This window comes from Embiotoca jacksoni, unplaced genomic scaffold (assembly GCF_022577435.1).
Source record: "Embiotoca jacksoni isolate LCO1_2020_lvr unplaced genomic scaffold, fEmbJac1.0.p SCAF_8, whole genome shotgun sequence".
Classification (NCBI taxonomy): Eukaryota; Metazoa; Chordata; class Actinopteri; family Embiotocidae; genus Embiotoca; species Embiotoca jacksoni.
Window position 1 is genome coordinate 19,293,098 of NW_027185436.1, and position 27,852 is coordinate 19,320,949.

Below are 27,852 nucleotides of genomic sequence, written 5' to 3' on the forward strand. Positions count from 1 at the left end.
TATAATAATACAGTCTTTCAGTTGACTTTCACCTTTGTTGCACTGTATGTATCGCAACGGTGTTCGACAAATTGCTCTTTGACCCATGACACCGGCCAAAGGCTGGCCAAACAAGAAAGCCCGGCTCTCTGGTGAGTTTTCTTACCTTCTGAAGAAGGTCAATCTCCTGCTGCTTTGCATTGAGTACAGCCAAGGCCTGCTCATGCTCCAACTCTAGTTGCTGCCTCCGCTCCGCAGCCTCGCGCATATGCTGTCCGCAAGGGGTGTAGGGATGGAGAGCCGGAGGGGAAGATTGTGGAGGGGAGGCATAGAGAGGGCTGCTGTTAGTGGAACTAAAATCCAACGGCACTGAGCCAACACAAAATGCATCTCCAGTCTTCAATCCCACACTCAGAAACAACACAGGTGTTACATGTGCACACATCCCACATACAGAGGCTGAGTAACAGTGTACTGACCTTTAACCCCTTAAAATACAAGAATGACATAAACTATGCCACAGCAAAAATGCCATGTGAGAACATGTTTATGTTGAATGATCCGCAGGGAAAGATCTGATCAAATTTAGCACAAAAGGTGCTTAATGGATGAGGACCAGAGATGCTTTGCTGTGTGAACAAAAAAACTTCAATAAACAGTCACGTTTGCTGCCCCCTTTAGGTAACACAATACCTGTTCGAAGTCTGGTTACTAGGACTGTTTGAAAAGCTGCCCTCAGCGATGTTGTCATTGCATGATCAATACAAGGTTTTATGTTACATGAAAAGGGTGAGCAAACTCCGTAGCGTGCTCACTTGTCTGTGGTCATCCATAACAACAAAAGAAGCCATACAATACAAGGGACTGAATGCTAGACTCTTCATAATACAGTATGCCTGTGTCATCCAGTCACATCACTGCTCCCACTATGTGTGAAAATTTGCAACACTGTAAGGTGAAAGAAGCAAATGACATTTTCATGCCAGTAAAAATTAAGGTCTAAGATAGGTAATGCCATCAAGCTTGTGGGTGACATTATCATCATGAAGGGTGACCCAGTGTCCCCATCTCCTCTTTCTCCCCATCCCGTCATCATTAAGCCAAACTCTTTGTCCTGCCTCATGCATAAATCACATTCCACAGTGCTGTGGTCGTATAGCCACGTGACCATTTGTATGTCTGGTAAGCAGCCCACAGATAAAGGGAGAGATAAGCACAGCCACTGAAGTGGACAGGAAGCATTCAGAATGGGACTGAATAAGGACTGCTCCCCAACAGATGGACATAGCAGTGATACCTTATAAATCTAGCTGGGGTAGAGGGGACAGGGGGGGGAGGAAGGAAGGAAGGTAAGAAGGAAGGAAGGAAGGAAGGAGGGGACAGATCGGGTAGAGTAGGACAACATGAAATGGTGAAATAGGAAAGGGAAGAGGGCAGACTGCTCCAAGCTTCTACTCTTTCACAGCTCCTGGTCAGACCTCCCAACACGACACTGGAAGGCAACAGACATGTCGAGGACATTAGACAGTATAGCGGAACATAACCAGATGGAGGCAGTGTAGCACAGGTAGGAGAAAGGGTACTGGTAAAGGGTTAGGCTCCATTAAAATACCTGAATTATAACCCCAGGATAGATGGACTACTAGAACTAAAATGCACACAGGGTTGACAGATAGCGTCCGCCCTAGGAGCCAGCTTCCTCACCTTGAGCACCTGCTCTAGGTTCTCCAGTTTGCCTTGGAGCTGGTTCCTCTCCCACAGGGCTAAATCTCTCTCCAGTGTCACAGCACCAAGGGTCTCTTTGAGCTGGGCATACTCAGACTTCACCTATGCAGACAGGACAAGCAAGGAGCAAAGAGACTGAGAGTTTGAAAGTCCAACTGTGCCACAGTTTCTTTTTCCTAAAGTCAAACTAGGCAGTTAAAGCTCAAACAAGTTGCGATCTTATTTACTAATTTCGAGCCTTTTCTGTGATACTGTCAGGTTCATGTCTTTTGCTGAAGATATGTGGTTAGGTCTAGCTCCCCAATACAACAGGTCACCCTTAAAGTTCTGGTCTGCCCATCTTCTTATGTCTCTAAAGTTTAATGAACCAAAACTGGCCAAAAACTCCACCCTCTTTGTTCAGTGGATAGATAGCTTTAGTTTTTCACAGGGATAAGAATTATAGACATAGAAAATAGATAAATGCATCTATATTAGACACATTTGTGGCCCTCTTTTTTTCACGATAACAAGCTCTTACTTTTTGCTGTTGTTTTCGTTTTAATGCAGGTTTCTGCTGCACAAAGAAATTAAAGGGACTCTGTGGACTAAATTCAGTGTTTCTCATTAAAACTCATGGCATGCATCCTCAAGGCCATACAACTCTTCAAATGAATTTCCTTCATCTTAAAACACTTGCAAAGGTAGGCTTATAAGACAAAATGGAAATCTGCATTGTTTACATCCATGTTAACTTGCAAAGTGCTTCTTTCATGCATTTTTTTTTTTTTTTTTGCTATTTATTGGTGTATTACTGCCTCCTGAAAATCAATGCGTTTGCATGAGATACAAACAAATCTAAACATTGCTACTAATTGGAGAAGAATACCACAGGACACCCTGGTGTCACGGTGGTAACAATCTGTGCCACCATACCATTTTGGCAATAATAAACCTGCCATATTTCAAAAACTTTACATTATGTGCATAATGACAGACAAAAGTCAATGTAGAAGAACGTTTCACAAGTTATCATTGCCACAAAACTCGCTGTGTGATTTTAAATAAAATAATCCAGGTTCTGTTTGGCACAACGGTAGCCAGGCATTTGCAGCAATAGCCCAATTAATAGTTGGCATTTGCTTGCTTCTTTTATTCCAGGGTGGTCAAAATGTCAGAAATATTATTCAGTAATATATTCCAATAACACAACATCATCTCAATTGAGCATTTAGATGAAACCGTGTGAAACCGGGATAAGTCAAGTGATCTATCCAGTGTGTAACCTGCCTTCGCCCTAAATCATTGCCTCATTGCTACAATTAAAACTAAAACTGCGCATAATGTGCTCATAAAGGCAGAGGCTTTGCTGTTGTTATACTTCTTATATTCAGTGTTAATGTTAAGCACAAAGTATTACAAGCATTTAAAATAGGCAGAAACTGAGGCGTGGGAGCTGCCTGGTTTCAGTGATAGAACCCATAATTATTATTATAATGCTGGAGTAACATAATTCACTCACTCCCATTGCTATGGACCAAAACATTAATACATTATTCATGCGTCATTGTTAACCAAGCACTAAGCATTCAATTGAACCAAGCAATTGCACATTATATTTACACTTTACACCAATTCAACAGCAGTGAGGTCTCTATGGCCATTAAGAACAACATCTGGAAAATGTGACAATTTCTATTTCTGCATATTCTTCATAATCGGTCTCCCACAAATCAGTTGCATTGTTACTAAAGAAGCAGTATTTTTCAATCAGCTTTTTAAAGGTCCCCTAATCGACAGTGAGATGACTGGTTCCTGCAGCCGTAATGTGGTAAAAACCCCTTCCTCGGAGCAGCCATGAATGACTAATGATTCCTCAAGGAGGGCGTTTCAACAAACACCAGCAAAGCAAAACACAAACAGAGATCAGCGAGTCTGCCTCTGAACCACCCGCCTCCACACTGTAAAAACTGTCCGCATGGATAGGAGCGACCGTCAAACCTAATGTAGACAGATCGAACAACACTGTATTGGATTCAGCAGAAGCAGCTCAATAGTCTATTATGGGTAGAGGGAGGTGCCCTCTGTAGCCCCTCTTAGTTCAGTCAGAGACGACAGGTATCCGAACACAGGGGTTTTAAGCGAGGGCTAATATCCGCACTGCCCTGCAGAGTGCTGCTCTCATATCCGCCGGTCTGATAACAGTCCGAGATTGCTGCTCCGAGAGCCACCCATGTCCTGATAAGACATCAAAAACCAGCATCTCGCCCTTCTTCAACCCCAACAGCAAATACCTGCCAGTCAGCCGCTTCAGGAAATTGCCTCCCCATTCATACAGAGGCCTGCGGCTCTTTGTTTGTTGATCTACTTTGACTTCATGTTATCACTTCCAAAGACCTTCGAGGTCTTGGGGCTAATGGTAAGGTGAGGGTGTTTTAATAGAATCGGAGGCCTTGTTGCTTTCATCGATATGCTCCAAATATCCAGCATAAAGGTCAGTTCAGGTTAAGTTACAGCGTGACCCCCAAAGTCTTCAGACTGTGTTAAAGTAGTGACAGAGAAACAACAATACTGAGAGTTAAGTGCCAGGTTAGCCGCCGTTAGGCTGCACTTACACACAGCAAAGCTTTGTACAAGGCTTCTTCGCCTCTTACCTTCTCATACTCCGATGCCTTGTGGCTGTTGTTGAACAACTGGAGATTCAAGTGCTTGTTCTCCTGGAGGAAATCTTGGAGCTCATTCTCCTAAGCAAAAGAGGCAGAAAGAAAACAGTGTTTAGAACCCAAGAAGTCACCATGATTAGACCGGAGCACAGCACTCAAACCCAGCGTGTTGTTAGCAATAGCCTATGCATTATTCATCTGAGGAGACTGCTCGAGGTTCTCTGGTATGCTCTAGAAAGCATGACTAAAAGAAGCTGCCATTTCAGCCTCTACAGCGGAACAATAATAATGTCATAATAGTGTGCTTTAAACATGCAGATGTAATAAGAATCCCTGAAAACTTTCAACTTCATTGTTGTGTGTGGACGTAAACGAAACATGTATTCAAATACCACACACATGCAGACAACACTTATTCCTATTGAGTACTGTATGTCGAGCTGGGAGTAAAAAAAAAATTAAATCTTCATTGCAGAGGAGGAAAACGTAATTACATTCAAGCAACAGTCGTGAGGCGTGCCGTGGATGCAATTTGCAGTGTCAACTGGAGAGTTCTCTGAGATGTGCAATTGATTGCCGCTCCAGCAGCAAGTAGGCCAAAGGTTGTCAAGAGCTGAGAAAGCTACTGGGCTCATGCAGGATACATTTACAGTAAATACAGTGCTTCTTAATGGCCCGTGATAGTGCGCCTGCTCATGCTCCCTTCTGGTTTACTTATGAAGGATGTTTCAGAGGACAACTGGAGATAAAGACACTAACATTCATGCAAGGATACATATGTTAAAGGACTAAAAAAATGTGTAGCAATTTCCTTTGCTGTGGTGTTTTGGGAGTGATGCTTATAAAGCATTAAAAATCTGCAGAGCTTTTCTGCTACATGCAAGCCAGGAATAGTAAAAAAATGATTAACTACTCATATAATACAACATACCCTGACTGGGAAATGCCCCAAAACATGCTTAATAATGTGTATTATCATCTAATTATAATGCACATCATATATCCATACTAGATCAAATACCAGTGCTAATACAACTAACCCTACAGCTGCTTACTACAGTTACTAATGATAGTGATAGGTTTTGATGTGCGCATTAATTGTATAAACACAGTGCACATGATGTCAAGGACAAGCACTGCCAAGTAAACAACAGCCTGAAGACAGTACTAAAGTCACATCTGAGATCTGCTGCTTTTCCATTAATTTCATTTCTGTCACAAAAGAAATACAATTATTGGCATTTCAACCTGCATCAATTGTGTCCAGTCAATTTTAATGCTTCCCGTACAAGCAGTAGATTGCATTGGCATTCCTATTCATATCCATTGATCCTTCAATTCGGAGCTAATATGGGCTGGCTTAAGCCTCCGGGTGTTCGTTGTGAAGGACAAACAGCGACTGCAAAAAGAAAAAGTCTCACATTTTACTGTGCATACACTGACAGAACAATAGACCCGAGTACTTTAGAAATTCAAGCTTGTTGTTGATTTAAGCATTTCAACATGAATGCCATCCTCATTTGAAATCCTTTTTGGAATTGGGATGTGATAGCACACACATAATGATGCAAACCAAATTGTCTTGAACACAGAGAATCAGCTGTGTCTTTGTCCCGTATTGTTGACGTGTTAACGCTTTAAACAGATCAGTATACGTCATAATCCCTTGGCAAGACACATTTTTTTACGGAAAGCTTGTGAGCCCAGTGATGGAAAGAATCCCATGCAGAAAAAACTGTGTGGCCTATCCCAAGCTGCCTCCAGAATTACTCAGCTGTAATTTTTTGCTGAGGTGAGATTTGTTTGAATGCTACAGTCTACACATAAAGTGTATACACAAAAAATTTGACAGGAAAAAAGTATTACAAAAAAGTAGACAAAGGCACAAACAGGATGGTCGCTTTAAGTGTATTCTATTTTTTTTTTTGGGCAGAATAGCCAGAACAGTTCCAGGAATGATGAACTATTGAACAAAGTAATTAGGCCTGATGCCTCAGTGGGCGAGTTGCTGGCTACTCCCACTCCTAAAGTGCATTTCATCCAGACATGGTCTGACTCAGCTTGGTGTGCCACAGCAGCGTGTTTAATTTTGACACGCCAGACAGATGAATCAACTCTGCCATTTAACTCGTGAGGAATGCAAACAATTCACCCACTTAATCTCTGTTCAGAAGACTGTTCAGTGTGGGTGAAAGCAGAATTGGTTCTCAGTACAGATGACAGCCGCCTGCCTGGTTCTTTCCCTTGTTGTTTTTTAACCAAACTATCTGCATCAAAGATGTAAACATGTATTTGCTCCTGAAAACTGGTTTTGCATGAAAATGGTGATCTTTTATAAATAAATATCACTAAAATGTGACAGTGGGTACACAGTTGTACACATTTTAGAAACTCTTGGAGCCAGAAAGATGCCTAAAATATGATTCAAAGTTATTCAACTGTGCAGCTGACTTTGGCTTCACTGTGTAGTCCATTTGCACATACTGCAATTCCCTTAACACACTTCCCCTTTACCCCTTTCTCTTGGCACTCCGCTTTAACACCACATATCAGAACTCCTCTTCAGCATTGCACTGTGGTGTACCACTAATACAAACAAATCACTGGCATTAAGTGTGATGCCTGGATGCAAAACATTTCAATGGCTAATGCATATCTGAGTAATTTGCAGAAAAATAATGGAAAAAAAAACAACAATGAGAAATTCATTTTTGCTTTTTGCACATACAATGCATGCCATGTGTCCCAAGCAATGACAGATGCCAATCACACCTTTGATAGAAGGTGTTTATGTTTACAAACAGCTGATAATGACAGCGAAGGCAGCATTTCACTCCAGCTGCTACTGAGATGAATCTGAGGGCAAAGCTCCTCAGACCAGTTCTTCAACCTGTTGCATCTGCCTGCTGTCTGCCTCACTATTGATCTTCGATTAGCACTGATACATATCGAGCGATGCCTGGCACAGCTAATGCTTGTCACCATGGTAACAGGCTTTAAATGCTAGCAGAGGCATTCTGTGCTGATGGTCTGTAGTTATATACCCGATACCCAGGAAGGTGGAGGTGCCAGATGGCTATGACAGTGTTTACTGTCACTCACACACTCAGTCAGACGATGTGTTTATATACACGGCAGCTGAACTCACTATTAGGAGACATTAATGAAACCTGGAATTTCAACGCTGAAAGAAAAATCAATGTACATTCCTGTATAGACGGTCAGGGTTTGCTAAACAGACCTACATCCACCAGCAGAGCAGGTGCAGAGTCGCTAACAGCTGCAGCTAATTCTGTATTTTAACTTGACAAGGAGAGGACAGAGAAGGAAAAATCCGAGGAGAGACAGGGAGTGGGAGAGAGGTAAGTCAGCTTAGACCAAACAGGGAGTGACATTACTGTCAACTTGCCATCCCCTCACAACAGCGTTCATTGGTCTTGTCTGTGTTCGCGTCTCTGTTCTCGAAGCTTGGTGCGGGAGGAGCTCAGAGCCGTGCTGCAGTCTGTGGAGACCAGCCTGCCATTTCTGCTCGTCATTTGGGGACAGTTTGTCCTTCGGGTAGCTTCCCCTGGACTGAGCGGGCTGACAATGGGTAAGGAGGGAAGTGCTGCTGTGGGCAGGGAACGTGAGAGGAGGGCAGCAAGGAAAACAGTCCTAATGGAGTGTTTATTTGGGGCACAGAGCCACACACAGCTCATCTAAAGAGGAGGGCTTGGGGGCACGAGGAAATGAATTCAAATGGTCTAGGACCAAACAGTGCCATTTAAATTACTGCTGAATCCCTCCAGCTCCTCCTTTTCATAGGAAAAATCTCATTTCGAGCCATCTGCACTACTCTGTGCCCACTTCTGTTTCAAACATGAATAATTTTTATGTAGTGTTAAACGTCAACTTTCATGAGGAGGCTTTTATGTCAGTCATACAACACCCCGAATAGATTTTTTTTTCAGCTCCCAAACCACAGACTATAAGTGTAGTATAAATATCTACATTTATGTATTCTCTAACATTCTAGTGAACAAAAAAAAAAATAAGGATTTTGCTGCAGAGCACATGGGGATCCCATTTAACACAGACTACTGGAACATCATAGCAGCAAGATGTTGTTGTCTCTCAGACTAAAGTTTTAACAGAAGTTAAGCAGAACAGCTCAGTACACTGTGATTTAAAGTGACTCGTCATTCTGCTTAGTGGGACAAAAGCCCCTTTGAACAGAACTGTCCACGTCCTCTTTCTGAAAGACTGACAGATGACTCCTCTTGTCTCAGGTCCTTGCTCAAATAAAAACAACATAGCAGGGTAATATGTCACTGCTGTTCACCGGTTACTTCAATGTCCGTGGTATTAAACCTGGCTTCAACTGTAAATCCTGCACTTCCCAGTATAACCATAAAATGAAGTTGTTTCTTTTACACGAACTGCCTCATCCTATCAGGCATATCAAATTCACTCTCCACAGCCACTGTGGCCCACAACAGAGGACTGATACTGGTAGCCACACCAGAGTAAATATTTCGTCTTCAGCTCTTCACTTTATCACATCTACGTGGTGACATTACTGATCACTGAGTCATTCCCATGGCAGTGTATTTGTTTCAACAGAAACAACTGTACATACAACATAAACTAAGCACTGATTTGGATTATGTTGTCGTATGATGAGTAAAAACGATTAACGGATATGAAGCCTTTATTTAAATAACTCAAAGCTAAAATGCCAAGACGAGACCTACAGCAGAGTTTTCTTCCTCTTAGCAGGATCCCTCTGTTTATTTTATTTTTTTCTATTTCTTTACCTTTTGCCCTGAGTCAAGGCCACACCAGCAGGCAGAATGACATTTCTGGGGCATTGTGAGAAAATGTCCTTCAAGAAACACCAAGTGAAAACGCTGGGGTTGTGTAACATGTCTGACCTTTTACAGTGGTGATCAAGCACAAATAGTGTTGTGTACTTCTGTGTGTTTAAATCACAGCAGTGTTGCACAGAGCTTCATGAGCTTTCGTGTGTACAAAGGAAGCCAATATAGCCGCTGCCTAAAGGGTCATGCCTGCAATATACAACATGTTTATAAACAGCATAGCACTATATACTGTGTTTCCTTTGTTTGTGCACAGGTACACACAACAAATAATTAGTACAGCAAAAAAAAAATCTCATTTTTAAATGTAACAAAATCCAGCCCACAGAAACTGCACCCTGACATGACCGTATCTACTCTGCTTTCCTAATTTCAGTCATTGCCTGAGACCAAGCTATCACTGCCACTCATTTTCTCAGGGGATGTTTGTGTGTGATGATAGCAGGCAAGGCTCTCAGGTACAAATCAATTTTAGCCTCCATCCTTTCATTTAGAGGCCAGAGTATATTTTTAGAGCACTTACCAAAGTCTGACATGTTTGATTCTTTTTCTTCACCTCTGTTTCAAGTGCTTCACACTCCTTCCTTCTGGTGCTGATCTCAGTCTCCTGGGGAGAGAGAAAAAAAAAAAGCAGAGGACAGCTGCTGTGGTTTGTCAGGAACAGAAGCTTCCTGAGAGAACTCAGTGAAACTAGGCAGGGAGAAAGGGAGCTGGAGGATTTCTGTATTTAGGTGTGTGAGGGTATGTGTGTGGGTTTGTGTGTACTGTATATGAATGCATGTGCGCAACAGAGAGACAGAGAGATTTTCAGATATTATCCACTAGATATTACAAAATGTTCCTCTTGTTGGGGAAACAGACAGGAACGCTTCAAACTGAAAGGGTCAGATGTTGAGGATGTAAAATAATGTTCTGAGAAAGATCAAGCAGAAATCTGTTCAAAAGTAACTTATGCTACCTTCAAATCAGGTCGTGTTTACTGTGTTAACGAAGTGAATCAATATTAAAGAGTCTATATGAAAGTTAAAATTTTTAGCTAAGGTAATATATTGTAATTTTATTCGTAGAGTTAACAATATGTCTGAGGAAAATGTTGATGTCCCAAACAGCCTCTTCTTTTCCCTCTTTATGTTTCCCGCCTGCTAGCTTGCTATTTGTTAGCCTCTATGTCTACTTGATACCGTCCATGTTGTCATATCCAAACATACCGTGCACATATTTCAACCACAAGGTTACAAAAAATAAGTTACATTTCAAGGCAGCGTTTCATTTCACCATTTTTACATACAGATGAGTCTGAAATATGTTTCACATTTGTGTCACGTGAACAAGGATACGTATGCAGGCATGCAGTGCCCAGAAAGAGCAATGCCCCTGCAAAGCAAAGGAAAGCAAAAATACAAAGCTAGTAAACATTGATGAAAACAAGGCAGGATTTAAAATTTAATCTTTAAAAAAATTGGTTTTGGAAATGTTTCATAAGGAAGGAATTGTATTCAGTACTTTAGTTAGACATTGAGGATGTACACTTGCGTGTGTGATACATCTGTTTTGGTAAGTAACACTCAAAGTGAACATCATTTTGTTTCTTTACAAGAAATGCTCATAGGGCATCTTTGACTGTAATGATTTGTCTCCCACAATCTTTAACAAGCCTTTTATCTATCTTTTCCTACATTTTTCACAGATTTTTTTGAGAGCATTTTGACAGCAGAGGTGTTAACTTACCATGGCAGGAAAATCACAGGTGCATCTAATAACTAATGATGGCTGTGTTCTATTTAAGAGCCTCTGTGAGTCAGCAGGCACTGATGCTTCTAAATGCAGCCTTCATTATGTTATTAATTCCACCTGTGCATTCTCTGCTGAAATATGGCAGAAGGTGTAACATGTGTCCCATCTAAATAAATATGGACACCTAACATTTCCTCGAGGTTTCTGAATGCCTCAAATGTTTCTGCCATATCAGTCATTTAACTGATCTGACAGCTGAATGCTGCAGTAGCTGGAATTACAAAGAAAGGAAGTTCAGCTCTCTTCACAACATGCGATTAGAGCCAAAACATGACTAAAGTCTGCCACAGTCACCACGTCTGGGGATGTCTTGCTCATTCTATCTCGGTAGGGGCAGAAAGAGAGAAACAGGATATCCCCATGAACACAACCAGTGTATTCAGTCCTGTTCTTGTTTCATTTTTTTGGGACTCCACTCTAATATGGAGGTCAAATTTCTGACAAGCTTGGATGCATTTGGTAGCTAAGGGTATACCCATTTACACAGAGAATACACAGCTTCCCGATGGATATTCATTCATTGCATAGCCAAAGATTGCCATGCTTTTACAGCAAAAACATTATGAAGGTGTTACATAACCAACCAGATCCTCTGTTCATCAGCAGACTGAGCTTTCTATCAGCGTGTGAGGAACATGCTTGCTATGGATGGGGGGGGTGAAAGTGTGGCTGGATGTCCCAAGATCAGTGTATAGAATTAAACAGGATATAATCTGTGTCAGTGTGTGCTCTCTCTCACACACACACACACACACACACACACACACACACGCACACACACACACACACACGCGCGCACACACACACACACACACTGGCAGCAGCAGCACATGTCCCTGAGCTCGACTAAAATAAACACCAGCGGAGCCACCAGAACCCCACAGCGCACAATACATGCAGCATGTGAGAATGCATGAATGTGCACTTCATCACAGCAATGCTAACAGCTTGCTTTGACTTTGAATATATATATATTGAAACCCACTCAAATGGAAGATATTTTACTTTGCTACATCTGCTGTTTTCCCTTTTGACCTGTAAGTGCTGACAATATTGAATAAGACAGTGAGCTATAAGGTCAGAGAGCAGGATAAGCGGAACGAGGAGGAACAAGCTTTGACCCGATTGTGATCTATAACCTTGTGGCTTCTCACCCCAGGCAAGTGACAGTTGGCATGATTAAATCTTAGACCCCTTATCTGGGGTAGCTGGTCCACTAGTGATCCAGCTCAACCGGATGTACTTTACGTGCGTGTGCTCTTGTATTACTGTCCCTTTAAGGATTAAACTGTCACATGTGAGATGACGAGGAAAATAAATGTCATCTGAAGTGAATTAAATTAGGATGGTGAGTTAAGATTAGGGTGCAGTTGAGGTTATGATCTAAAATTGATATCATGTTTGAAGATTATTTAAATGTGTTTTTTTTAGTTTGGGATGTGTTTAAAGTTTGGGTAACAGGGGTTGAGCCTGAAAGTGATAATAGGGAAGTTAAGCTGTGATAACTTTACATTGGATATAAAATTTAATTAAATCAAAAGCTGCAAAAAAAAGAGGGATGTTTGTGCTAGGATTTCTAACCCATACAACTCCACAGTTCTTCCTTACACCCAAAACAAATACATGCAAATATGAATGAAATATTTTTTTGAAATGAGAGGAGTGTAAAAGATTGGAGATGAACTGTAAAGTATACACTATATACACTACCATGTTGACTCTAAACGATTTCCTGTGAGTGAATCACGCAGAGCCTCTGCAGACAGCTTGCCATCTCCCATGTGGGCTGGTATCTAATGTGTACAGTTTTCAGAACCAGACAGCTACAACACTGCGCTAACTTCCACGATGAATATTTCACTCACACACTCACAGACACACACATACGCGCGCTCTCTCGTGCACACATACAAACACACAGCTTGCTGAGGCCCATTTGTTTGGAGCACATTTGCCCATGTTCAATTAAAAATCCCTCTGATAAAAGATTCAAATGGCTGCCATTGTGAGTAATGAGCTCCTGTATAAGTGAAGAGGCGTTTACTGCACAGCAGATGAAGATAGATGAGAAAGACCGTACCCTTAGGCTGTGTCTAGCATTTGTGCCTCAGTGGCACTAATGCAAACGTATGCATGAGAGAGGTGCTTCCACAGCGATCTATACTGCTCTACATTTATGTCTCTCATGTACTATATGCAGCAGAGGTTTCACATTTGGTTTTATGCTCAAATAAATCAAAAATCACTATATTTTTGCAGGTCAAGAAAGGGTCTCCAAAAAAAGGTTCTGGTTTGGTTTTAGGTTACACTTCAGAGAGCTTAAGTGCAAATGTACTGCGATATAAAAATCAATCTATTCGAAGTTTGTGTAAATGCTGTCGACTTAGACTTTTTACCTTACTTGAAAAGATTTAGTAATTAATTGATGAGCCGATCCACAGAAAATGAATGAGCCTCAGTTTTAAAAATTCATCTCAGTTTCCAGCTTCTTAAGTATAATAATTAACTGCTTTTCTCAGACTTTTTTCAGTCAGCATGTTGGTTAAAATCACAAAAAACAAGGCTGAGGGAACATGTAGTGCACATTTTTTTGTAAAGTCTAAAAGAAATCACTGATACAATAATCAATATTGAAAATAATCACTGCTTGCAGCCCAACAATCTAACTTTCACCACCTCACCAAAACCATTACATTTTCAATCATGTATTAATTTATAGGGTTTTCAGCCATGCTAGCTGGATGGTGGTCACCAAAGGATGAACTGGTTACTTCTTCACCAACTTTTCTCTTTTCCTATTAAATTGTTTAACATCTACAGTACTGAATGACCCTCACGAAAATCTGTACAGCACTCAATGTTCACAGACAATAAATAATAAGGGCTTATATTGGATGGGTTGCCATAACATTTGGTAAAGATATTGATGTTTCCCTCAAATTATTCATATTAGGTTTACTAATTCCCTCTTTGTTATAAGGCAAAGTATAATAATATTATTACCAAATACCTAGTCATTAGTTTGACCTGTCAAACTAATGACGTTACATCAGTGTCTGCCGTACTTTGTGCTTTTCGCGAATTAGCTTATGATATAATGCTAACATGCGAAATTAGGATGGTGATCATGGTGAACATGACAATGTTAACATTAGCACAGCATATTGGGAGCATCTGAGCATGCTTTTGTCAGCATTTAGCTCCAAACACTACATGACTAAGTACAGCCTCACAAAGCTGCAAGCTTGACTGTAGACTTGTTAGTTTCTGTCGGTAAATATTGATGTTTGCCATGCTGATGTTAACTTTGACAAAGAAAAAGTATATATAGCTGATAAACTACCAACATGTTGCTTTACAGTGGCTATTCATAACTATAGTAGTTACTTTTTACGCATCACTCGTTTTTCTTTTAAAAACAAATTCACAAAACACCTAAAATCTGGCTTGACTACTAATTATCATTTACTACACCAACACATAATCAAGCTGTGGAGATTATCATATGTTCCGCAAAATAAAGCATGACCTGAAAGCTGCCGAGCTTCTACTGTGAGCCCTGTACACAGCTGTCTGGGTGTTCAGCACCATGGAGAGCTCCCCTGGGACACCATAACAGTAGCATGTGGCGTGTTCAGAGCAGCATACAGTATGTCTGTTGCTCCTGTCCCTACTGTGAGTTAACTGCACAGCAACATCTTGATGAAATGAGGTTTACATACTACAGTATTATTTCTGCAATGACTAATTAACACAGGAGGCTTTCCCCAACCTATTCTCAGTGTTCAGTCTTCTGATCCTTTGGAGTTGAGAAAGCTGTGTTTAATCTCCAGTGAACAGGGGTAACCTCATTACTCTCTCTCTCTTTCTCTCTCCCTCACTCTCTTTCATTTTTTGTTGTGTTGAATATGCATGATGGGTAATAATGGATACAGTAATAATCCTGCTTATGGCTGAACAAAAAAAAACTGCTGAACTTTTCTACCATGGGGTAATTTTATGCAAAAAGCAGTTATCTTATGGAGATATCGAATTCTGACAGGCATGCACAGGAGCAAAACTTGCTCCAGGATGTGTTTAAAGCCGACCCAGCTCTTCTTTCAAAATCTTTTAGGTTAACTTCACATCTAATTAGGAACAAGAATGAATGCTAATCCTCAGAAAATTGCAGGCATACAGCATGCTACAACTCAACTAAGGCACATTATAATAAAACTGATGGCCACAGAAGACAAAAGGCACTTGACTTTTTACTGGGAGTAGTTACGCTCAGACAAACAGTACATCACCTCAAACTGAGGCACATAGTGTAGCTTAATAGCTAATTTGTTACCTCTCAAAAATGTCAGTGGTACTCCCTATATATATAAACATATATATTGTCCAAAGACACTTTCTTGTTATTATATGTTTGTTTCTTTTCTCTAGCAAGCTGCAGTCAAAAGAAAGGCTATTAAAGAAGCAGTCAGAAAGACTAGCAAAGCAGAGTCTCACTTCCTTGATAAAAGAGGATTCCCATCTTTTACCCTGAACCTAAGCAGCAGTTCCACTTAGCATCATATAGTGTATGACTATACTGCACGTACTGCTGGCCCAGACACACAGTAATCTAGTGCAGCACAGCAAGAGCTCGTGATTTCAAATCATTTGAAATGGCAGAGTAAGTTACATAACCCCCACAGCTTAAGTCTGTGTGCGCAGGCACAGATGCTTGCGCTCCACTAATACTGTACTTGTCTGCCGCCTGCAAATCTGTATCAGCGTGCATGTTTGTGTGTGTGCATGCGTATGTATGCACAGGAAAATGCAGACTGACTGCTCAATCACAGATTTTCTGGACAAACGTGTAACTGCCAGAGGTCAACAAGCATATCCCTTCACTCACGCACACACACACACACACACACACACACACACACACACACACACACACACACACACACACACACACACACACACACACACACACACACAACAAATTAAATGACACCCAGAACAGGGAGGAGGGAAAAGTTAAGTGAGAGAGAAAAAAAAAGTGACACTGAATTAACATGTGATCATGGACGAGATATATAAAGGCCTACATGTGAATGCAAATGAAAAAGAAGGGAAGGTGGGTAAAACTAAAAATTGGATGGAGGCAGGATTCACCGTCTAAGCTCCTCAGGTATGCAGCATTCACTGTTCCTGGTATAACACCTCAGCGAGGAATCTACTATGAGGCATATTAAACACCATGCAGCAGTGGCAAAAGGAGTAGTCTGGATTCTACTTTTTCCTCTTCCTTCGCTCTCTTTTTTCCTCATACTCTCTCTGTCTCCCCATCATGAAACACAACTCTCAGCGTCCTGCAGAATCAGAAATGAAGCTGCCACTCTCGCCGGGGTCTGACCTCTCTGAGCCACCGAGCACTATACTACCTGCCTGCTGATGTCTAACACACTACTACTGAAGGGCACAAAGGGAGGAAGAGGAGAAAAGAAAGTGAAATAATGTAACTAAGGCCAAGGAGCAGAGAAGGAATGATAATAAATCAAAAAAACAGGGGGAACTACATCACAGGGTTCTATAATCGAAGGATTGATATAAGGGGAGTGATGTGTGCAGAACAAAAAAAATGAACTAAGATCTATAATCAAATGTAAGGTAACTGGAACAAAAGGCTAATTTGAAGTAGCAGGCTCATTGTGTATGAGAGGCTCCCGAGAGAGGACTGTAAATCTGATAATCCCACTGCATGAACCAAAAGATGTCAGAGGAGACTTTTACCTTAATGGAAACTAAACAATGACTCATGCATCCACAACAGACTCCTACGGAGATAAAGGAGGGAGCGTTGTAGTGCTGTGATATCTATTCATTTCATTATGACAATGCAGGAATAAATAATGCAGTGTTATATAGAGAAAGAGTATTCTCAGAAAATGAACAGGTTTTATTTCCTTGTTTTGGCAGCTGAAACCATTTCGCTGACTAAAGGGCCACTGAGAACATCTGATGATTACTGCTGCAACCAAGCAAATGCTACAAGCCCATAGCTGTTGCCCACTCAGACACAGAGGCTTACTCATCCCCAGCTGGATTTGCTGGCCAAGATTCTGCAGACTGTCATTCAGTTCACATGGTAACCTTCATATCCAACGGCAAAGCGGTAAGCACCTTGTAACAAACGACAGTTCTCGTAAACATGCATCTTTTATTGTGACTATTGTCTAGGGAAGACTGTAGACCAACACATCAGCACAAAATACAGAGTAATATGTGTGTGGGCAAGAAGGTATTTTATTTATATGGACTGTAAACTTCGGAGATTGACTCCCTGTACCACAAAAACAGGGTAGCGTGTTATTGTTCTATTTTTTTTTTATTTTTTTTTTATAAGACTCCACTACACGCTGCAGAGGTCCATGGACATGCAAAGGCTCACAGCTGGCTTAGTCACATAAATACACACAAGCTAAATGCTCTGAAACAAGAACCAAATAATGCCTCGATGACATGCTCCTGTACCTTTTGACTCCACAACCAAACATCATTTTTCTAGTTTTGCACACAAATTTGGCTTATCCCTGACTGAATGATTTTTTTTCCAATTTCCTAAATTTTTACAACCACTTTCAATTTCTGTATAATAAAAATCTACTGTACAGCCAGGATAATGATTTCAGGTGAACCAAAGTCAAAACTCAACGGTCAAACTTGCCTGTGTGGGTACAACATGCCTTTTCAGACAGTGTTTACTCCCAGGATTTGCAATTTCTTTCTGACCAAAAAGCTCCAAATTGCATCACATTTTTTCTGATCATTTTTGGACAGATTCACAGTACATGCTGTGATTTCCTGTTGAGACTAATACTTCAAAATATAAATGACCCAGCAAGACATTTACAGAAATGAATCCTGTGGGATGGCCAAAGGATGGAAGGCCAACTTTCCCTGTAAAATATACATAGTGCTTCTGGATACTTATAAACCTCGACTCATCTTGCTTTTACGTTAGTTCTTCAGTGTTGCCACTGCTGCTGTCAGCCTTAATTCAAAGTCAAATGTTTGTTGCAACATTTTACTGTTAGAAGATGAAACATTCACTAAAATATACATAAACCTGAATTAGCATCCCGAAAAACCAATACAAGAAAAGATGAAGTGTCCAGTATGTGTGAATACAAACACTGAGACCTGAACAGGGTCACGGCTGGCTTTACATTAGAGTAGCCAGTAGACATGCAGGTGGATTAGCTGCTGAGATGATGGACTGTTCTCTGAGTGGTCCAGACAGAGTGTTCAACCCTCAGGAGGCAGTGGCAACACTGGAAACTGAGCAGAGGAGCAAACACTGGGCTACAAAAGAACCACCAATCAAGACACACTAATACAATGCAAATATAAACACAGAAAATCAAAGTATTTGTGGGGCGCAGCTAACACATTAGCAACAGCAGAGGCCTCTGTTTATTCTTTTTACCAGTCAGTGAGACACAGAAATAGTAATGGAGAGCATAAATTGTCAGTAACAGATTGTATAAGGGGAAATGACAAGAATGTGTAAATTTTAGCATCTACTGTATACTTCTATAAATGTGAAGTTCCGGCTCCTTTCTGTCAAAATTAAAATAACTTTCCGACCCTCCCATTGTCTGTAATGCTAACAAATAATCAAATCAGTGAAAAAATAATACAAACCTCATGCTAAAAGCTTTAAAAAAAAAATTAAAAAAAATACGTTGCTCTTCAGTATTTCTGGGTTATAATTTGCAGTCCTCATCTGAAAAGATGAATGCCGCTGGCTAAAAATGTCATAAATAAAGCACAAAAGAAATTTGCTTTGCCATACAGCTGATCTGGCCAGATGTGTCTGGTCTACATATTCTGTAATTCTGCAGTATAAATTTTTCAATGTCATTATAAAAGCACAACAAATTACTTGAGAGTTAACACACAAACAAACAATCAGACAATATCAACCAAACATTTCAGAAAACTGATTTGTCTCTAAATAAAAGAAGCAAAAAGAGGCAAGCATCTTTCTCTTCATGCTCTCGTGGCTATGTCAGATTCACTCACAGCCTTTCTACGGGGAGTTGTGCTCTCACATCTGCGCCCCTCTCAGACAGAAGCCAACAGAGAACGAGATTCTCGCGAACCTGCCATGATCAAATTAATTCACATCGAACCAGGCTGCCTGTTTGTCTGCACACTTGGGCCCCAACCAGATAAGCTGATTACAACACAAAATATTACATGCTGTCCTATTTGTTCTGATCCACTGTTATCCCGATGTCCCTGCTAATACAAAATCACTGACCTATGAAATGTCAAGGTAGACTAAGATGGATAATTACAAGGTATGTACAATGATCCTTCAGATCCAAACTGCTGCTGCTTTTGGAACAAATAGGACTGTTTATCATCAGCTCTGACAATTATGGCCAATAATTTCATCTGCACCTGAAATGTGTGAAATGATTGAGGAGCCACAGGACCAAAGGGACTCCCTCTTCCACCCACTACCATTACCACCTCTGCTCTGCTGTATCAGACAGCAATAACACTTCAGTGTTGATGTTGTGATTCATAGCATTAGTGCAGCAGACGTTGAACGACAGTCTGCACTGACCAGCACAGCCTTGGACGGTACATCCCCTTTCTTTAAAGCTCAGTTCAACAGAATGTAATGATAAGCTATTAAATGTTAATTCTACACCGGCTTCTGCTAATTTAACCATCTTCCTGCCCCATACAGTGAACGCTAAGGCTGTTATGGGCAAAGGTGATGTCACCAGCTGAGGTGGCTCGTCTCCCGCTTTGATCCTGTGCCAGAGCCACAGACATATGCTGCTCCATCCTGCAGGGAGGAGCTATACTGGATGCAGGGAAAAGCTCTCCATTGCCTTTCTATTCATTAACTACATCGCAGCAGCTGGTGACCAATTAGTTTGCTCTCCGAGTTGTGAAAACAATATAATGAGTACAACTTAACTTTTATATGCTTTGTCAAAGGGAGACAAACTTCATGTTGGCAAAATGTAGTTTGTACAATGCTGCCATTAAACAGCCAAGAGCTGGCATACATGCTTTGACACTGGTTTCTATTAAATTCAGTTGGCTGAGCAGATCCTTGCTCTTACTAACAGCACCAGGCTCTAACCTCCCTGCCCTCACCACAATCGTCAATGTCTGCCAAAAGCTGCTGTGAGTCTGGGCCCACCATGATGTCCATGAATGGGTCTTTAATGCAAGGGGAAGGGGGAGAAAAGAGAGGAATAAAGTCGTACGTGTTAAGAGTCGAGAGGATCATTTGCTTGTAAACATGCAAGTTAGAAAGACTGCCTGTCTATGAATCGATTATTGGGAGGTGTCAGACTTGGCTTTTGGCCTTAGCAGAACCAGACAGACTGTGATGTGCAGAGTTTTCACATTAGGTTGCGGATGAGGAGCTCCTGTGTCCAGTAATGGGAGACAGGTGGTGCCCAGGAGGAAATAAAGAGTGAGCTTCTCACCCCACAGGAGTCTGGCACAATCGCAGCAGAAACAGACAATCTCTAACCATCACTGCCAATTACTGGTCAAACCTGAGCAGTGAACAGAGGACCTGCTGCCCACTGGATTCAAATGCCAAATCATACAAGTGGTCAGATGGAAAAACAAAATAATGTCAGCAATGGATAGGCACTAATTCAATTCAGCTCTATTATTACCTTCATGTTTGCAGTACAATTTGTAGGTTAACTGTAGATCTGGGAAGAAGAGCCCACAGCCTTGAGTGGTGCCAAACACTAGCATTAGAATGGCAACATTATAACACTAACAGTGGTACTTTGTTCATGTTTGGCAGGTATAAAGTTTGAACTCTTCATCTCAATTTTGTGTGCTAGCCTACAAGCATTTTCTAATTGACACTGATTGGCAAGTACAGGTGAGGCTGGGAATGTCATGAATGTCATTACTTCTGCAGATGTGTGATCACAAACTAAGTACAAACAAAAATGTGATCTGATGATGAGTAACAGAAGTGTGTATGTCAGGAGACAGATGGGAGAGAGGATGATAATGCAGTGTATGAAACTCATATTGATGAGAATATTGAAGTCTGGGGTTGTTTTGCTCCTCTGGAGTTGGACATCTGTAATGAGTCAGCCCCACCCTGACCAAGAAGCCGTGTATTTTTCAGAGACATCATACTAGCATGCTGTTTGCGTCTTTGGTTTTATACTGAAACACGATAATGATCCCAAACACACCAGAAGGAGATCAAAGAAGACTAAGGCGTGCTGACTGTCATGGATTTTCCGTCACAGTCACATGAACTCAACCCTCCTGAACATTTAAGGGGCACTTCAAGACTGAAAAAGCCAAACAAACATTCCTCAAATCACAAGAAGCTATTTGGAATAGAGGCAGATCACGCTGAGATTATAGGTTTTGCACAAACTTGCATGCAGCTCGAGTTCTGCTATTATTAAAGCAAAAGGGAGGCAAACAACAAACAGATATTCTGAAGTTCAAGTACATTTTTCAAAGATGAAACCTTTTATTCTAATTTAGGCTGATATTATCATTTGTAAATACAAAAAAAAAAAAGGTATTAAATTGAAACAAATGCATCATAGAAGTATCTTCACTAGTGGTCACAAACGTTTTTTTATCACACTGTTTAAAATAAATTACATTCTGAAATGAGAACTGTCTTGTGTTTGATAGAATGAGGTGTCTGGTTCCAATTTTGACAATTTACTCTTTTGGATTACTGTTTACCAGTTTTCTCTTTTTCGGGGTTAGGGAGAGAGTTCCCCTATTATTTCAAATTTGTTTGCATACAAGGGTGGTATATTTGGATTTGGTGCCAAATAAACAAACATAGTTTTTGTTATGTTTCTTTAGAGCCCGACTGATACTGCATTTTTGGGGCTGATGCAGATATTAGGGGTAAAAATCTTCTGATATCGACACAAATATTATTTTTTAATAAACTGCATATCTAATTGTGTATAAACTTTATACATAATCACACATAAAAAAAAATAATAAAATAAAATACCCCAAGCATTTTTTTTTCTGTATTATCCTCTGTAAAAAAAGATTTTCATATCAGACAACGTAAACGCCGATACAGATTTTTTTTTGTGATAGGCCAATGTTGCCCACTAACATCCACCAGCGGCTATATCAGCACGGTTCCAGTTTTTTTTTTTTTTTTTTTTTTTTAATTGATTCTTAATTATTTTTATTCTAATTGTCAAACTGTCCAAATTGCAGGACAATATTGTTTTCCAAAATATGTCAAATAATTATTTTTTTTAACAACATCAATGTAACTGGTGAGCTATGCAGAGTAAAGTTAAATTTATAGTCTAATTTATAGTTGGTGACAAAAACTGCACCTTAAAAGAAAATCTATACCCCCACACACTACAGCCAGGTTATTGCAATTCATTCTGAGGTGATGTGAACGTTCATACCTTGAATTTATTTCACAGCAACATTAAAGCTCTAGGAATTTAATGAATCGAGCGAAACATACATGGAAGTATATCAGAAAAATTACACACAAATTTACATGTACAGACACTGTGGTCACACAGCCAAGTAGCCTGGAACAAATTAGTTGGTGGCCCTGCTGAGGCTCAATTGAAAACAAATTATTAATTTCTACAGCAGAGAGCCCTGAAACTCTGGGGTAAATGAGGACTGCAAATCTGAAACTAATTTTGTTTCGGCCTGTGGCCCCACAGAGAGGATACATTTTGTAATCAGCAGACCTTTGCTGCTAAACTAAATTGTACAAGGTATCCTGATCTCACAGGCTCTCGACAAAAAAGATCATCACAGGGGACATTTTTGTCAAACTGAATAGGAGGTCGGATTTATATAAAGCTTGCTATGCACGACCAACAGGATAACAGAAAACACGTCTGTTATGCAGGAGTGAGTCCAGCATTAGCATATAAACAAGAGCTTGGAGTAGATGGTTGCTGCTGCACGAAGCTCAATTGTCAATACGTTCGCTGGTCCTCATCCAGGAATCAGAGCGGGGCTGTCAGGGCTTTGATTCCTTCACACAGGGGAGTGGATAAACATCAGAAAAACAACACTCCAACATGTCAATCACTGGACTCTCCATTTCGTTCACTGTAAACTCCAATTTAAGAATATGGCGAGACAAAATAAAACTCCAATTTGGCTTTTTGTGTTGGAAAATTGGACTGAGATGGGTTCAAAACAGACCAGTAGGTAGAAGACAGAGAGAGTCTCGAATAGTTTTACTGCCATAATAATGGCCCTAACAAGTGTTTCTGTTTTCCCAAGTCTAATTCACTCCACTGCAATTATTTTTTATATGACGGGAAGTTAATATGAGAAGTTATTGTTCTGTTCAACAAACAGCATAAGAAAAAAAATCCAGGCCATCTCAGTTCAATGTGAAATTGTACCAATAGCCACAACATGTGACACCACACACCTCCAGATCGCCAGACAGAGTGAACATGACTGCGGGCATCGCGCGTGTGTGTGTGTGTGTGTGTGTGTGTGTGTGTGTGTGTGTGTGTGTGTGTGTGTGTGTGTGTGTGTGTGTGTGTGTGTATGTGTGTGTGTGTGTGTGTGCGTGCATGCGTGTGTGTTTGCACCAGTAGCTGTGTGTGTGTCTGTGTATGCGGTTATTGGAAAGGACATCACTATAAAGCCATCAATATTTGCTGCCTCCAATCAGCAGGGGGATGTGTGATGGCTGTTTGGAGGGATCAGAGCCAACATTAGAACTCATCCAAGAGTTGAAGGCTCACTGGAACTTACTACTCACTACCGCGTGTATTTACAGGTTTGATTATCCTTTTGCTGATAGGATACAGTAAAAAATATCCCAATGTACAGCGTTTGATGGTCACTTCTATTTCAGTAAAGTCCAGTACAGGTGGTAATTACACACTGCAAAATAAGCCATGTTGTATCATTTCTGTGACGCAGGACCACGGAGAACACTTGAGTAAATGTCGCACTGCTTTCGACAGTCACCATGACATTTGTGCTGGCAAGGCAAGAGTTTTTATCTGAAACTGATGTAACACTGCTTTGCAAAAGGTTTTAGAGCTACAAGTTGGTGCAGAACTTCAATGTGATTCTCGTCTCTCCACAGGGAATATTATGTCACATCAAAAGTGTCTTAAAGAATGTCTCCTTTAAAAAAAAACTTTTCCTTTCTTTGAAAATAAAGCCACAGACGGAATAGCATAAGACTTTCTGTGTGTGTGTGTGTGTGTGTGTGTGTGTGTGTGTGTGTGTGTGTGCGTGCGTGCGTGCGTGCGTGCGTGCGTGCGTGCGTGTGTGCGTGTGTGTGTGTGTGTGTGTGTATGCGTTTTTGTGTGACAGAGAGCGAGAAGGTCAACACAACTTCTCTGATATCCCTATTCATTCAATTAATACTCTGAACCACTTCAAATGTCTTTAAAAGGCTCATTTACCACCTTAATAGTCTTCAGCTAAATGATGATATCTGCGGTTCAGATGTCACATTAGACACTCTCAATACACTGAGAGGATTTGAACGTAACATAATGTGATTTTAATTTGTGGAAGATTATTTTCTGCAACTTCAATGCGTGTTGGTTAATTTGCAGGAAATTGCATAGAACATGGTGTAAGTTGATATTTACTACTTTCACTAAATTACTGCTCTTACAACTTACAGGAATTTCTCAACATCATCGGAAAATACGCCTTTTTGCTTTCTTGCTGACATTGAGATGAGAAGATGGACACCACAATCATATCTGTCCATTAAATATAAAGTTACAACCCATTAGCTTCGATTAGCACAACGACCGGAAACAGGGGCAAATATCTAGTCTGGCTCTACCCAGAAAACCAGAACTTGCTCTTAAACTGCTGCCTAGTGTAGCCTTACATGTTCACAAGCTACATTTTTTTTTTATAATAGCCCAGAATGGACAAACTAAACACTGGCTAAATCCTACACACAGCTCCTTTAAGCAATCATTTAATAATTTTTGAAAGCAAATATTCTTATGATATCTCCATACTTCTGACACAACGTTATACGGCTAACATTTGTGTACTTTCACTTCTTCCACAATGGATTTGCTTTTTCAGTATTTGTATTATTCAAACCAATTCAAGAATCTTACTACAATAATGTACAACTATGAGCCTAGAGAACAGACTTCTTAAACACAACTCTCCTAATTCCTTAGTCACACAAAAGACATACAAATGCAATCTAACTGGGAATTTCAGGTCACAGTGTGTCTTTGATAAGTATAATGATCACCATGTTACACTATATGAATATCAGTAGTTTGCCAAATTAGGAATTCAAGGCACATTCAAGGCCCTGTTAAACCTGCCAAGAGCACTGTGCAATACGGCAGATCAAACAATTTGTGCAGTATTGCCAACTATGTCCGTTCAGGGGTCTTAAAATACAAGCTTCTACTTTGCATTAAGATGAGCCAGAGCACACAGGAACCCCACTGACAACAAAGGACAGATCATCCTTTCTCCTTTCACTGGCCCCGACTGACCCGCCTTCACACTCCCATACACCAAGAGAGAGAAAAATGCTGCGTGCCAGTTGCAATACACAGCTTTAACCAACTCCCTAAAACATACACTGCTGCAATATTGTACGTGCAAACAAATCAGTGCACCGTGCATTCTTTACCTTGAAAAATATGGACTGAGAAAGGACCAAAAACAGAGTGACAGAGAAAGAGATGAAAACATTAGAGAAAGGTAAGATGAGAGGCAGAGTGATTGGTAGCTGGCTGCCATTCTGGCCCGGTGGCCCCGCGGCTGATGCACACAGTTGCGTAATGGTTCTGCATGCAATGTGAAGCACAGCAAACGGGACTTCAGCACATGTAGCTGAAGAGACCACTCAAGCCTTCTGGGGAAGGGAAGTTATTTCAGTGAACACATACATACACAGGATGAGACAGCCGTGTTTTGACACAGTGCGCTAAAAATAGCGCATTCTTAATAGAAAAAACAGAGTGCCATGCAAATCCAGACTGGCATGAGGGGGGGGGGGGGGGATAAAACATTTCTTTCAAAGACAGTCCTGAGAGCTGAACTAGAGGGCATGGTAAATAAGAGGAGAGCGACCCGTTGTCGGGTAAACCACTCACATCTCACTATGACTGTGATCCCACCTGACACGCGGGCATCGCACAAGGCCATGCAGCCACATTCACATACAATAAATGAACTGAAGCAATTAAGAATCAGCATGAGCAACTTTGCAGATCTGTTATGTAATTCTCAGCCTGTGGGGCCATGTGATAGGAAATGGCGGCAGACGGGCCTGTTGTGTTTTCTGCTGCACATATATGGTCATTAATCACGCTCGGTCTCTTTGCTCTTTTTCTATTTCCAGAGTAGCAGAAGCCTGAGGGCAGCGGACCTACGGCACTGCAGCACGTGCAGGCTGGACTTCAGCATCACTGCAAATGTCACACAATGTTAACTCGCACACTGGAGGGCAGCCTACGGTGAGAGGATCACGAGGACAACCTATAAATGGCACCTTTTCACCCATCTCTTTATGAATGCAAAGTTTGCTAATGCTTTGACTGGACACTCAACTGCTAAAATAAAGGCTGCTTTATTTAAAGGTTTTACTTCCCCCTTTTAAAGCTACTAAATGCATCTGATGAATGTAAATGCACTACTGAAGCACATTGGTTGCAGAATAAGTTGCCCAAATAAATGCATTCAAGGGTTTAGCAGGGCAAAAACTCCAGCTGCATTTCCACCCTGCAGGAAACCAAAGGGAATACTGATGAGTCCATGTATCTTTGTAAACACACAGATGGAGCAGGTAGATCTGGACACATGAAAAGAAGAACAGGTATTGTGTGTGTTAGAGCCACACTTAACTGTGTGTGTGTGTGTCTCTCTCTCTCTGTGTCTCTCTTTCTCTGTGTGTGTGTCTCTCTCTCTCTCTCTGTCGGGTGCATGAGAGAAGATTTCTGCAGGGCGTGTTGGAGTGTGAGTCATCATCATTGCAGAGAGAGAAAGAGGGGAGAGGCATTCTTTAAGTCGAAGACAGTGCTTATGGCAGCAATGCAGCAAGGAAACACCAGACACCCAGCACTATACCAGGGATAAAAATCCACCACAGAAAATAAACAAACACCGGTAAAGGACTCCCATGATAGCATAGTCATCCCAGCATAGGAACACTGTGTTACACAACACCAGGTCAGCACAGCAGCCCAAATGTAGCCCACTGAATGATCAGAGCATCAGACACTGTTGGGTTGGGCCAAAGCCTAAATGTTTGAATAACAATGAGTGACTTTCCATTGTGATCATGTTACTGTAATGAAGACACACTGCTGCGGCTCACTCGGTTTTAAAATGGTGTAGAGTGTTGGGTAAACAAAGAATATTCTTCAATACAAATTCAGTAAAAAAAAAATTCTTAAATGTTCATACTTAGAGCCAAAAGGATTAGCGGAGTAGTTGATTGACAGAGAATAATTGTAAACAATTTCAACAAAATTGTTCAAGTCAATTAAGCAAACACGTAAATTTAGTCTGGTCCTAGCATCTCTAATGTAAGGATTTGATGTTATTCTTTGTCTAATATCGATTTCTTTACATTTAACGGTCATACAAAATAGATAATATAATGATTGAAACCAAAGTGAATAAAATACAAAACATTTATCCTCAAAGCCAGCAAAGTGACATCATCATGCCCCCTGAAAGTTCAACAATAAATCCAGTGTCTGCTGGAAAAATCTGCCCCATTGTGACTTGTTTCATGATGTAATAAACTGATGATGCTTGTTTAAACACACTTCCAGAGATGTTAAGAAAATTCCTAACGG

General features: G+C 40.8%; 1 protein-coding gene across 12 annotated transcripts in view; it reads right to left on the reverse strand.

The window, feature by feature from the left end:
* rimbp2b (RIMS binding protein 2b) overlaps nucleotides 1-27,852 on the reverse strand; it is a 66,290-nt gene that overhangs the window by 28,356 nt on the left and 10,082 nt on the right. For 9 of the 12 annotated variants that reach the window (XM_069178149.1, XM_069178160.1, XM_069178151.1 and 6 more), the window contains exon 1: nucleotides 146-1,269. In XM_069178149.1, coding sequence (XP_069034250.1) covers nucleotides 146-424 — 279 coding nt within the window. In that variant the 5' untranslated portion in view covers nucleotides 425-1,269. Of the gene's footprint in view, nucleotides 1-145; nucleotides 1,270-1,683; nucleotides 1,807-4,337; nucleotides 4,428-9,728; nucleotides 9,813-27,852 lie in introns of those variants that run through there. The other 3 variants (XM_069178159.1, XM_069178155.1, XM_069178154.1) reach the window with 2 other exon arrangements.